Source organism: Caretta caretta, chromosome 1 (assembly GCF_965140235.1).
Source record: "Caretta caretta isolate rCarCar2 chromosome 1, rCarCar1.hap1, whole genome shotgun sequence".
Taxonomy (NCBI): Eukaryota; Metazoa; Chordata; order Testudines; family Cheloniidae; genus Caretta; species Caretta caretta.
The window spans coordinates 37,722,879-37,736,734 of NC_134206.1; the positions used below are offsets into that span (position 1 = coordinate 37,722,879).

General features: G+C 42.4%; 1 protein-coding gene across 5 annotated transcripts in view; it reads left to right on the plus strand.

The window, feature by feature from the left end:
• CUL5 (cullin 5) overlaps nucleotides 1-13,856 on the plus strand; it is a 94,908-nt gene that overhangs the window by 23,320 nt on the left and 57,732 nt on the right. Inside the window, exon 1 of one of the 5 annotated variants that reach the window (XM_075127163.1) lies at nucleotides 9,573-9,686. The exons of 2 other annotated variants lie outside the window; for them this stretch is intronic. In XM_075127163.1, coding sequence (XP_074983264.1) covers nucleotides 9,615-9,686 — 72 coding nt within the window. In that variant the 5' untranslated portion in view covers nucleotides 9,573-9,614. Of the gene's footprint in view, nucleotides 1-9,572; nucleotides 9,687-13,856 lie in introns of those variants that run through there. 2 more of the 5 variants (XM_075127171.1, XM_048844540.2) reach the window with 2 other exon arrangements.

The following is a 13,856-nucleotide window of genomic DNA, read 5'->3' on the forward strand; positions in this document are numbered from 1 at the left end:
GGAATTAGGGGAGTTGAGGGAGAGGAGCCCCTACCCCGGTAAGCAGCGGCCCTGAGTGCACCGCCCACCTCTCCCCACCCCCCACACCCAAACTCCTGCTGCTGGGTGGCTGCCCAAGCTGCTGGGGTGGCTCCTGGGCCAGCTGCATGGGGCTGCTGCAGAAGTCACGGAGGTCACAGAATGTCATGGAATCTGACAAACACAGAGCCTTAAGGATGAGGACTGAGGTCAGATAAAGAATGATGGCTTTAGTGAAAAGCTTTCACCCACAGGTGATGCAGTGTTTTTGTTACTCTTTTTTTTTTGTATGAGTTCATCCAAGAGCATAGTGATTGTTTTGTTTCACTCATGTAGTTGTTGTTGGGGCATTTAGTGTGCTGGATGACGTACACCACATTTTGTGATAGGCATGTATAGGACAGATATGCAGATATATCACTGGGTTCTGCTTTGAGTTGCTGGGAAGCTTGCTTCTGGTGATGAACTTGTAGAGGTCGGGGAGTTGTCTATAGGCCAGAAGAGGTGATTAGGAAGGATTTCTTTGCGGATGTGGTCCTCATTGAGTTTGGGTTGTAATTGTAATTGTTCGATGATGCCCCATATGGGTTCCATTGTGGGGTTGTAAGTGACAATTCATGGGTCCTACACATACCAAATCCTGGTAGATTGAACACAGGTTTACTTCCTACCCATGTTTCTTGCACAAACTTTACATTAGGCTTTTTTCCCCAATTCAAATATGGGTTTCTTAACTGCATTATTAAATTATGTACATTCCAGCTAAGGATCGTTAAGACCATGTTATTTAAGATGTATTATTGCTTTCATTTGAAATCATGTGAATGTGATCTATTGAGAGGTTGTCTATTTTTAGATATGTTTCTGCTGATTTTGCTATGATTTTAATTGTTTCAGGTTTTTTCCCATCTGCAAGATTCAGTTAATTATTTCTATAATGAACACTATAAACTGCTCTTTATTTACAAGCAGTACATCATCTCCCATTCCTCTCATATTCTCCTCCCTGACCAGAGATGTGTTCTGCTGCCCATCTCTTCCTTGAGTATTTTTCTTCCTATTTTCTGCAGTGTGTACCTTTTGGTAACCTCTGCTTACGACACACAAAAAAATAATTCTAAATGTATTTCTCTAGCTTGTTCTGCTACTGCACATCCTTTATATTCTGCACTATGCTTTCCCCTCATGATTGCTGCATTTAGGTTCTGTCCCTTCTACACAGTTCTCATAGGAATGATTTCCTCCACATTTATTACACTTTATTGTTCCCTTACAAGTGGCTGCCCAATGTCCAAAACTTTGACAATTATAGCAACTTATTGGGGGAGAGGGTATTAATATATGGTCACTTTGGGAAGGCAAAGTGAGCATCTCTCAAATAAAAACAACGAGGAGTCCTTGTGGCACCTTAGAGACTAACACATTTATTTGTGCACAAGCTTTTGTGGGCTAGAACCCACTTCATCGGATGCATGGAGTGAAAATACAGGAGCAGGTGTAAATACACGAAAGGATAGGGGGTTGCTTTACCGAGTGTGAGGTCAGTCTAACGAGTTAAATCAATTAACAGCAGGATTCCAAGGAAGGAAAAATCTCTTCTGAAGTGGTAAGAGAGTGGCCCATTACAGACAGTTGACAAGAAGGTGTGAGTAACAATAGGGAGAAATTCGTATTGGGGAAATTAAGCTTAGGTTTTGTAATGACCCAGCCACTCCCTGTCTCTATTCAGGTCTAATCTGATCGTATCCAGTTTGCAAATTAATTCCAGTTCTGCAGCTTCACGTTGGAGTCTGTTTTTGAAGGTTTTTTTGTTGGAGAATTGCCACTTCTAGGTCTGTTATTGAGTGACCAGAGAGATTGAAGTGTTCTCCTACTGGTTTTTGAATGTTATGATTCCTGATGTCAGATTTGTGTTCATTTATTCTTTTGCATAGAGACTGTCTGTTTTGGCCAATGTACATGGCAGAGGGGCATTGCTGACACATGATGTCAAATATCACATTGGTAGATGTGCAGGTGAACAAGCCTGTGACGGTGTGACTGATGTGGTTAGGTCCTATGATGATGTCCCCTGAATAGATATGTGGACAGAGTTGGCACCGGGGTTTGTAGCAGGATTGGGTTCCTGGGTTGGTGTTTTTGTTGTGTGGTGTGTAGTTGCTGGTGAGTATTTGCTTCAGGTTGGGGGGCTGTCTGTAAGCAAGAACTGGCCTGTCTCCCAAGGTCTGTGAGAGTGAGGGATCGTCTTTCTGGATAGTTGTAGATCGGGGTGGGCAAACAACGGCCCATGGGCCAGATCCGGCCACTCAGGGCTTTGGATCCGTCCTGCAGGATTGTCCCCGCTGCGGGCTCCCCACCGCTTCAGGAAGTGGCCACACCATGTCTCTACAGCCCCTGGGAGTGGTGGTGGTGGGGCAGAGAGCTCCGCATGCTACTCTTGCCTGTGGGTACCTCCCCCAAAGCTTCCATTGGTCAGGAACGGGGTACCACGGCCAATGGGAGCTTCGGGGGAGGTACCCACAGGCGAGGGAAACTCACTGAGCCCTCTGCGCCTCCCCCACTCCCAGGGGCCGTGCAGAGGCGTGGTGCCGGCCGCTTCCCGGAGCGGTGCGGGACTGGGGCAGGCAGGCAGGGAGGGAGACTGCCCTGGCCTCGGTGCATGCCGCTGCCACCCCGGAGCCGCTCTAGGTAACCGGCGCTGGTCTGGAGCCTGAACCCCTTCTGCACCCTGCCCCCCAACTCCCTGCCCTAAGCCCCCTGTCTGCACCTTGCACCCCTCCTGCACATCAACCCCCGACTTGAGCCCCCTCATACATCCCACACCCCTCTTCTGCCCCAACCCCTTGCCCTGGGCCCCTTCCTGCACACCGCCCCCCACACACACACCCCGCACTCCGTCCCCAACCCCCTGCCCCGGCCATGCAAGCAACTTCCCCACCCAGATGTGGCCCTCAGGCCAAAAAGTTTGCCCACCCCTGTTGTAGATCCTTGATGATGCGCTAGGGAGGTTTTAGTGGGGGCTGTAGGTGATGGTTAGTGGCTTTGTGTTACTTTCTTTTTTGGGCCTGTCTTGTAGTAGGTGACTTCTTGGTACCCTTCTGACTCTGTCAATCTGTTTCTTCTTCACCAAGTGGGTATTGTAGTTTTAGGAATGCTTGATAGAGATTCTGTAGATGTTTGCTCTGACTGAGGGATCAAAGCAAATGCGGTTGTATCTTAGAGCTTGGCTGTAGACAATGGATCGTGTGATGTGGTCTGGATGAAAGCTGCAGGCATGTAGGTAAGTATAGCAGTCAGTAGGTTTCCGGTATAGGGTGGTGTTTGTGACCATCACTTATTAGCACTGTAGTGTCTAGGAAGTGGACCTCTTGTGTGGACTGGTCAAGGCTGAGGTTGATGGTAGGGTGGAAATCGTTGAAATCTTGGTGGAATTCCTCAAGGGCCTCCTTCCCATGGGTCCAGATGATGAAGATGTCATCAATGTAGCGCAAGTAGAGTAGGGATGTGAGGGGACGAGAGCTGAGGAAGCGTTGTTCTAAGTCAGCCATAAAAATGTTGGCATACTGTGGGGTCATGCGGGTACCCATAGCAGTCCCGCTGACTTGAAAGTATAAATTGTCCCCAAATCTGAAATAGTTTTGTGTGAGGACAAAGTCACAAAGTTCAGCCACCAGGTTTGCCATGATGGTATCGAGGATGCTATTCCTGATGGCTTGTAGTCCATCTTCGTGTGGAATGTTGGTGTAGAGAGCTTCTACATCCATAGTGGCTAGGATGGTTTTTTCTGGAAGATCACTGATGGATTGTAGTTTCCTCAGGAAGTCAGTGGTGTCTTGAAGATAGCTGTGAGTGCTGGTAGCATAGGGCCTGAGGAGAGAGTCTACATAGCCGGATAATCCTGCTGTCAGGGTGTCAGTGCCTGAGATGATGGGACGTCCAGAATTCCCAGGTTTATGGATTTTGGGTAGCAGGTAGAATACCCCTATCCTTTCATGTATTTATATCTGCTGCTGTATTTTCACTCCATGCGTCTGGTGAAGAGGGTTCTAGCCCACAAAAGCTTATGCCCAAATAAATTTGTTAGTCTCTAAGTTGCCACAAGGACTCCTCATTGTTTTTGCTGATACAGACTAACATGGCTACCACTCTGAAATCTCTCAAATAAATAATTATTTGGCCCTTACACAAGAAATAATCTCTCAGTGCTAACAGTTTTGCCCTGAATCTAATGTTTCTGGGGGGCTGGAAAGTGGGGAAGATTACTGAGGAGATTGTGACAGTGCCACTCTGGCACATGTGAACTTTTTTTTAACCCCCTTCAGTCTTAGCCCTAGGTATGGTATGGAGACTCTGCTGGGCTTGTTGGTCTATCATTTCCTTCTGGTGATGAACAGAGATCAAACGTCTCTGTTAACTTAGGTCCATCACTTGCTTTTGATCCTGTCATCAACCATAGTTGATTGTGTTAACTGTAGAATCTGCCAGGGATAGCCAGAGTAGCACTTGAGTGGCTTGGTTCTTCTCTTTTTGAGAAGAACCAGAGGATAGTATTGTGTGATGGATCATCTGTTTGGAGAACTCTGTCATGGGTGGACTTGTAGGCTTTTATTTTGTCATCTTTCCTTGTTTTGTGTCAAGCTGCTGAGGTGATGTCAGTTTAGGCTGCATTTTCATGAGCATGCTGGATGCTCAGCTCTGTCTTCATCTCATTGGACCTGCATAGTAATGTCATTAGCTATTCCTCATAATATGATCTGAAATCAAATAAAATTCGTCTGCAGATACTTACATGTTAGATGGAAGTAAAGCTGTTTAAGTGAGGAAACAACCAGAATTAACTTCTCCAGTCACGTCTACACCTAAAATTTAGGTCAACTTATGTCAGGGGTGTAAAAAAAATTCGCGCCTGTGAGAGAGGTTAAGCTGACCGAAGTCCCAGTATAGACACTACTAGGCCGAAGGAAGAATTCTTCCATTGACCTAGCCACTGCCTCATGTGACAGTGGATTAACTAAGGTTATGGAAAAACCGTTTCCATATGTGTAGCATCTACACTATATTGCACAGCGACACTATATTGCATAGCTGTGCCATTGTAGAGTCTGTAGTGTACACAAACTCTCCTTCTTTGAAAGGGTGTATTCCTCTGTGAATATGACTCCCAAATCCCAGAATTCCAGTTGGTTCTGGTAGGAATTCCACAGTGCAGTGCAAGAAAAAACCCAGAATGCATAGGCTAGTGGAGGAACATTGCACCATGGGAAAATCTGCTCGGAATGCTGTGCGGTTATTTTGAAAAAGCACAGCGCTGTCTGGACACTAATTAACATGGGAAGCAGTCTAAGCGGGCATCAACAAAGTGGCGTGGGTGCATATTTTGGTATAGTTATATTGGAAAAACATATACTGAAGAAACTTTCCTGTATAGACAAGACCAGACTTTTTGGGTTGGTGAATTCTTCTCAGGTAGCCCAGCACTTGTCTCGGCTGCTGTTCAGAGCTTGCCCAAGCAGTATTTAGAGTAAATTTGAAATAATTATTCGTTTCACAGCTGTATATTGTTCTGGATAGCAAGAGTAAAAATAGCCAGCCTTGACATTTTCACTTTGCTAATGCTTGTGAAATCTGGGATCTGCAGTAAAGGCATTGGAACTGTCAGTCTGCTGATTCAGGTAGCCTGTACTGGATGGATTCAGAACTGGAAGATTATTTTAGCAACTGTGAAGGCTAGAAACTTTATATAAATATAAGCTTACATCTGTCAGAAATTGTTGGCTTAGTGACCTGATCACCAAGGAACATACTGTGCTTACCATTGGTAAGTGGCTTTTCCAGGGCTTATTCTGCGGGAGGCTGGGAGCAGACTCACCGTTTCAGTCTTCCATTGCTGGGGGCAGGAAAGAGGGAGCAGAGGGGAGTGTCTGCTTCTGTACCCATACACTCTCCGCAGCAAAGAACAGTGTTATATTGATAGTGTCTTTCCTCAGAGCCATCAGTGAAAATTACAAAGCTCTCTTCTTTTTTACTAGTACTCGGAATCATAGGCCTAATACTGTATTCCTCAGGCAAAACCCTTAATTCTCTCCAGTTGTAGTTCTGTCGTCATGTGGAGTACAGAATTGGGCTCTTAAATGGCAATGAAACTCAACACATTTTTGTAAACATCATTCTTTTGCTCTGGAAATTTGTGGCTAGTGAAGATATGGAAGACACAGGGGAAGAAGATCAAAAATAGGCTGGTGAAGAGGAAGAGTGAGAAGGCCTCCCTACCTTTTTGCAGCAGGCAGGAAATGGTGGTAGGGGAGGGGAAGGTTTTTCCGTCTCCTTCTCAGTATCATTGTGGTGTGTGTATGGGAGGACATGAAATGGATCAGATACCGAAAGGTAAAGGGCCATGCCAGCCAGATGTACTCTGGAGCAGAATGAATCTAAGGCTTCAGCAAGGTCCTGGCATTCTGTATCACTTGGGTAATCGGAAGTTCTGCAGTAGCTGTCTGTAAATTAAAAAAAAAAAATATTGAAGAATATATATGTGACAACAAATGATACAATCAATGTAATAGCCATCCCTTACATTTAAATAAATTTCTTTATAATTTGTATTGTTCACACTTTCTTTTGCAGACTTCAGTATTAACACTTTAGCTGCATTGTAGAAATAATCTGGTTATTTCTCCTGAAATTAACATTAGAGACATAATTTTTTTAAAAAAGTTGTTGTTACATTATTATTCTCCACTTCAGTGAATGAATATGAGGTAGTTCTTAACTCTTAGAGCTTCTGTTTCAGGCTGTCTGTAGATTCAGGCAGATAATACTGCAGTCTTCAGGTCACACTTTTATGATTTTCACAACACTGAGAACTGGAAATACTTATTTTAAATGAAAGGCTGGAGTACCATTCTGCCATTTCTGGAGTTCCATTCTTCATCAAAGAGTACAGGGAGCCCTGGTTAAGGGCTATGAGACTCAAGTACTCAAAAGCAGGGTCCAGAGCCATTGCTTTGGTGGGAAGCCCAGTGCTTCTCCTTGTCTCCTGCCCTACTTTCTAGCGATTGGGAAAGGAAGACAATGCTAGGCTTCTCTGTAAGGTACTGTACTGTGCTTCCAGGTAGAGGGAGTCTCTTTCCTATTGGATTGCAACTGCAGCTGTTTCTCTGTAGTGTGCTCTACATGGATCTGTGCTTGACAACCACTTGAAAAGTTCAGCCACTACTTATTATTTGCTTACTTAGCCTAGGCAATATATTCCTTATGTTTAAAACCACGGTGTACACACTACAGCTTACCTCGGTATAAATCGTGTTGCTTGGGTGTGAATAAACTACCCTCCCCCCCCCGCGAGTGATGTCAATTATACCAGTCTAAGCGCCAGTGTGGATAGAGCTTCTGCCACTGACATAGCTACGGCCTCTCCCGGGGGCTGGAGTAATTAAGTCGATGGGAGCGCACTCTGCCATCGACGTAGAGCGTCTGCACTGGCGGTGCTGCAGCAGCACGCCTGCATCAGTGGCGCTGCACAGCTGTTGCCGTGTCTCTAGAAAGCAGGATTCTCGTTTTTGCTCTAGGTTTGGTGTTGATTTAATCTCCTTTCCTATGGACCAGCATGGCAGTTAAGATCTATTTTGGCCTTTATGCTAACTTGCCCTAGAGGTGACAGCTGAGGATTGGTGACAGGGAGGTTGTGGAGGACCATTGTATCTGGAATTGCCTCACCTTGTTGTGCCAGGTTTTGAGGACATGGTTCAAGGTTGATTTTATTCATTCAGGTGTTTTCTGGAGGGGGAGTGTAGGGAGATGTTTTGGGCAGAAAGCCCTTTTTGTTGATGAGTTAATTCTAATTGTATGTTACATTTAAAACTGCATTTCATTTTGTATATGCTTAAAACTTACAAGATAATCCTAAATCAGATAAATAAATGTAACATGTTTAAATCGTAGTTATATTTCACCATACTTAGCAAAAGAGACTATTCTTATTTATACAGCAAGGTGCAAAGCAGCTGCATTTGTTTATTTTCAAACAAGTCTGAACAGTTGTATTTTCCTGCTTTAAAAAACAAAGTGTATTCCTATCCCTCTCAATTCTTAATGGCTAAACAGGGTTGTCTCCACTTACAAAAAAACCACCTTTGGACTAATATCAAACTTGTGAAGTTTCAGCCCAAAACTAAATCTTTTCAGGAAGTTCTAAGTGCAAGCACAAGTTTATGATGTCTGGCATGGAAAATCCTACTCTATTAAACAATTGGTCTGTCAAATCTGTTATCTTGCTGTGAGAGCAGTAGATCGGGACCAGAAATGCTAACAGAAGTTGAAATCTTGCCATAGGAACAAGAAGATATTAAGCAGGCTACCTGTGATTGCCCAACAGACTTAAGAAAACTGAACCGAAGTAGGAAGAACCAGGCAGTTCATGATTTTCAAAGATACTATGTGGTATTCAAGAAGAGTGTTATCCCTACTTCAGACTAGGATGAGGCATTTGATCATTCCAAAAATAATTGGACAATTGATCTGTCAAGCATGGGTCAAATTATTGTCAGATGTCAAAAACGGTGAAATATTTTGAAGTGCTAATTTATTAGAACAGTAACAAAAAGGTCTCCAATGGTCTTAGTCGCAGACAGATACTTATGCCTAATTACAAGAATAACTAGTTAAGTAACTTGTTTTAACTCAGAAAAATGTGAAACAATGAATTTCTAAAAGATGAAAGAAAAAATGAACAGTTACAAAATAAAAGAAATTAAATTAAACAGAAATGGATAATACATAGCAACAATAAAAGAAAAGTAATTTTAAAATGCACTTATGCTAGATAGGCAACAGGCCAACTCGTTATGCATCTTACTTTTCATTATATTTTTCTTTTTTGATTTCAGCTGCTTCATCTATATCATTGTTGTCATCAAATTCATCCATACCTCCTCCTTCCTTTTCGTAAGATCAATATTGATTCATCTGCCATTTTCTTTTCTAATCTTAAATTGTGATACACAGTCACTAGCTTCTCAGCACTAGAGGTCTTCCGTCCATTTCTGGATTTTGAATGGATGATTCCCCAAATTGAACAACGTTCTTCCATACATGAAGTAGTACAGATAGTGTTAAAAGAATTTCTGCCACTAGAGCTAGAGTGCAAAATGGACCCCACCCTTTCAATCATGATGAAGTAGCAAGCTGTCTTGATTCAGCTGCTGGGATTGTACTCCATATTGTTCTACGACTGAACGAGCTGCTTCTCATTTTATAATTTGCTACTTCCATCAGAATTTTGTTTGCTTGGAGATCTTTTAAAATTTGCATCAGTCACTACAAAGTCACAAACTGAATCAAATTCATCAACAGAAAGGTCTTGGTCCTGGGAGCGTGGATCAAGAAGGTAGGCAACATTACATGGAGGTATTTTTTCAGTGCTATTATTTTGGGTATTATCTTTTTCTCTTACACTTTTGTAAGTGGACTGTTCAGTATTCTCACAAATGTTTCTTAACCTTTAGGATCTTATTCTCGGCATCAGACAATGTAGAACGATCATTTTTCTATATTCTGAATGGGTTGAGTTTCGCATCCAAAAGATATCATCATCAAGAATGTCCGTGCGGTTTACTCAGGAGCAACACCCAGCCACCCCTTCTGGAACAGCAGCTGGTTGCAAGAAGGCTGTTAGTATCTGAAGATTTTTGAGACATTTAGTAGATGCCCCTTAAATATGACAGGGCTTACTTAGTGTAGATGAATTGAGTGCTGTACTAAATAATGCTAAAAAATGACTGCTGGTACTTTGGCTTTTAAAAAAAAATGTCAAGAGAGAAAAAACACTGACTTGATGAGAAAGTTGTCAGATATTGAACATAGCTAATGGAAAGCTGCATCACGTGGGTTGCACGTCTGTAACATAAAAGATGTGGTTACTCATTTATCAGTAAAGCCCAAGCAGCTTTCATATTAGCATTATTGTCAGTCACAACCAAAATAACCTTCCATGGACCCAATTTGTTGTTTTTAAACTGGTCAGCAATATATTGGGCTGTGTGGTGGTGCTCAGTTGTGCATTGGAATGGGTAAAATACTGATTGTGACATTATTATGAAGTTGAAAACACCCTCATTGCGAATAGTGCGCCAGCCATCAGACATCATGGATGTGAGGAGCTTGACCAATAAGAATGCCAAATTTTTTTTTTTTTTGGTCCACTTTGGCATTCAGAAAACATTCTGCAAGCCATACTTTGTAAACTGTGTGCAGCTTGTGAAAAAATTCTAGAATATGAGGATTTTAATCTATATGAAATGGTGGGTGTATTGCTGGCATAAATACCAGTGGTCAAGTTTGTGTTTCTGGTCACAGGACATTCCATGCAAAAATCTCTTGATCCCAATTTGATGGATGTCTGAAGGCTTTTCAGGAGTAAGGAGTTTTCAGTGCTGAAGCAGATGGAGTAGTAAAATTCCTATTAGAAGAAATGGAATTAGCTTCACTTTCATTGTCGTTCATATCACTATCTTCAGCAAAAGACTCCATGCTTCACGCTGCTGCTGCCAAAGATGAAATTAGAGAAGAATGCAAAGAAGAAAACAAATTTAGATCCAGACTGGTTTTCCCTTTCTTTTTGTTTGAGTGCAATAATCTAGTTTTGACAGTAGGTCGACAAACATCACAAAAATGCAACAAGTGTTTCTCCATTCTGTCTGTGTCACGCTTTCAGAAGAACAGAACTTGCACTTGACTTGAACAGTTTTGCCGTACAAATTATTTTGGCTTTCCTTGACTGTATAATTTATTATGTCACTGTTAATGTCTCACTACTTCTGGAATGCTCTCTAGATTATGAAGTGTATCTCATATTTCAATTATCAGTATCCACTCATTTTGATTTCTAACTTCTGGTATTCCAGAAAATTCCAGCGCATCAAAATGTTTTTGGGCATGTTGCCCCCCTCCGCGGGACCTTTACAGACTCCCAGATCACATGGAGGGGGAGGTAGACAGGCGACTCCTCCTTTCTGCAGCAAATTTAGTAGATTCTTAGGCAGCCTCAGGGGGAGGAACAGAGCAGAAAAGGAGGAGCCTTTATATTCAGTGCAAAGCACAGAAGAAAAATAAGGCATACATGGAATCACAAAAATATTGCCAAAATTCGCACACTTGTCACCGCATTGATGGCCTAGTACAAATATTGTATGTATATCTTTATTTGTATACTAGAAGATTGCAGCCAATCAAGATGCTCAACTTTCAGTTGATTCTCCTTTTGTCCGAAAGGTGACATTAGTATATGAGAGAGACAAGATGGGTCAGGTAATATTTTTTTTATTGAACCGCCCACTTTGTCTCGCTAACGTCCTGGGACCAGCACGGCTACAACACCACTGCATACATTCGCATATAGTAAAGTGAATGATAAGATATTTAAGTAGATATGCTAACAGATGGTACCACCATGCTGTCATAAAGTAGGCTGCTGCCTACATCAGGGCATTCTTGCTGGAATACTTGACAATATTTGATCATGGTCAAATAGGCAGTCAGTTGATATTATTTGAGTGGTCAATTGGATCAGCTTACTAAGCCTACTTCAGACTTCCAAAAGAGTTAAAATTTTATTAGTGGAATTTTGTAGGTTATATTTAAATAAGTTGTAAATGATTGTATCTAATTATGATTATAGACTAAGAAATAGGTTGATAGCACCGGTCATTATTTAAGTGAGTATTTTGGGACATCGGAGAGTTCGACCAAGACCCCATGTCTTCAGCAATTTCCAGGCCACAGAATTTGCTACAGAAGCCAAGTTTGTATTCTTAAAAGAATGTTTTCTATCCCATAAAATTATTTTTTCTGGAAAAAGTGGGGGGCTCTGCTCAGGCAAGATTACAACATGTACAGTAAATATCCTTTATTGTTTTTTATATCCTTATCATTTATCCCTCTCCCCCCCGTCTGTATTTTTGCTAGGGTTCAGTGCATATATAGGAGTTGGATTTTTAAAAGCACCTGAGGTGGTGTAAGAGTTCAGGGTCCCACTGACTTTCAGTGGGACTTATGCTCCTAAATCCCTTAGATGCTTTTGAAAATCCAGATCCTCCAGCATAATGTGGTCATTTGGACTGGACTGCTCACAGATTCTGGCTGCCATGTTGATATGCCTGCCCCTGGAGAATCACCCTGATGGAAGGAGGTTCCTTTGGTATAGAGGCTCCTCCACTTCCTTGTTCTCTCCCCCTTTCCTTGCTGCCAGCGTAGTGTGTAGTCTTAAGGTAGTCTTAAGCAAACAAATACCATAAGAAGCTTGCTGCCTGGACAGCTTCGTTTAAGAGTGAGCTTGTAGAAGCCTAAAGGACAATAACTGGTTAAATGTGAGGGTAGGAAACCATCCTATGGGAACAAAATGTTCCTTTTTTCAAATGAGATTGCAGTGCATGCAGCAAGGACACCCAATCTAAGGAGAAGCGTTCATTACAATATCTGGAAAGATTAAATGTTTTATGAAAGGATAAATGTGCTTGGACAAGCAGAATGGTAAATAGTCAATCTTAATCTTTGCTAAAGAATTTTTGAGCTGGAAGCTCAAAAGAACGGTCATTTCCACTAAATGTTTTAATCTTGGGAATAGTCTGGTTCTGAGGTTCTCAAACTTCATTGCACCGCAACCCTCTTCTGACAAGAAAAATTGCTACATGACCCCAGGAAGTGGGACCGACGCCTGAGCCCCACCCGAGGCAGGGGGGGCAAAGTCCGAGGGCTTTAGCACTGGCCAGGGGGCCTGTAACCTGAGCTTTGCCACCCAGGGCTGAAGCCGAAGCCTGAGCCTCGCTGCCCAGGGCTGCAGCCCTGGGGCTTCAGCACTGGATGGTGAGGCTTGGGCTTTGCCCTAGGCGGTGAGGCTTTGGCTTCAGCCCTGGGCCCCAGCAAGTCTAATGCCAGCCCTGGTGACCCCATTAAAACAGGGTTGTGACCCACTTTGGGGTCCCAACCCACAGTTTGAGAACTGCTGGTCTGGTTCTTAGAGAAAATGCCATTCTGCATTTTAGCCTTGGTATATGTACTTCATGATAAACAAAGAGATGGCTTTGCAAATAGTATCATGTGCAGCTTATCAGGAAATCTAGATTTTTCTGGCTACTTGGGTCTCCAAGGAACATAGGGGTGATTGCCAGTCTATGAAAATACATTGTATACGAATTTTTGACAGTGAAAGTGATGTAAGCTCCTTAGGGCTGGGGCTGTCTCTGTATGTGTTCATATAGGGCCCAACACAATGGAGTTCCAATTCTGACGGGGGCCTCTGGACACTACTACAATAACATTAGACAAAATTTAGTTAAATCTAGAGTTAGTTACAACTATTTTTCACAGACTCCCTAACGTGTGCCTTACAAGAACTTTAGACTTTTTTTAAAAAGTTAGAAAATTGGGGAACTTCAGAATTAAAGTTGCATTTCATGAAGAAGTGCTTCCCTGCATTTATTCACTGGGGAAGCAAGGGTTCATATGCACATGGATGGTCTGAGTGTGTATTTCCTCTAAAGAGTGTTGAAATTAAAAACAAACATTAGGAAACAATACAGGGCTTTTAGAGTTCAGGTTGTACTTCTTAAATAAGACAGTTGATGTATAGCTTTTTCTAAAAAATCATGTATTACATTTTATAGAACATTCTGGGATCACAGCATAATAAACTAGCAGCCATATCTCAAGTGACATATAGAACAAAGTTTATAGTTCAGAATAATTAAAATAAATATGAAATATTCACAACTGGCCATTCTAATATACTAGAATGCATGACCATCATGTGCTCCAAAGACAGTACAGAATCTGTAGGTGTACAT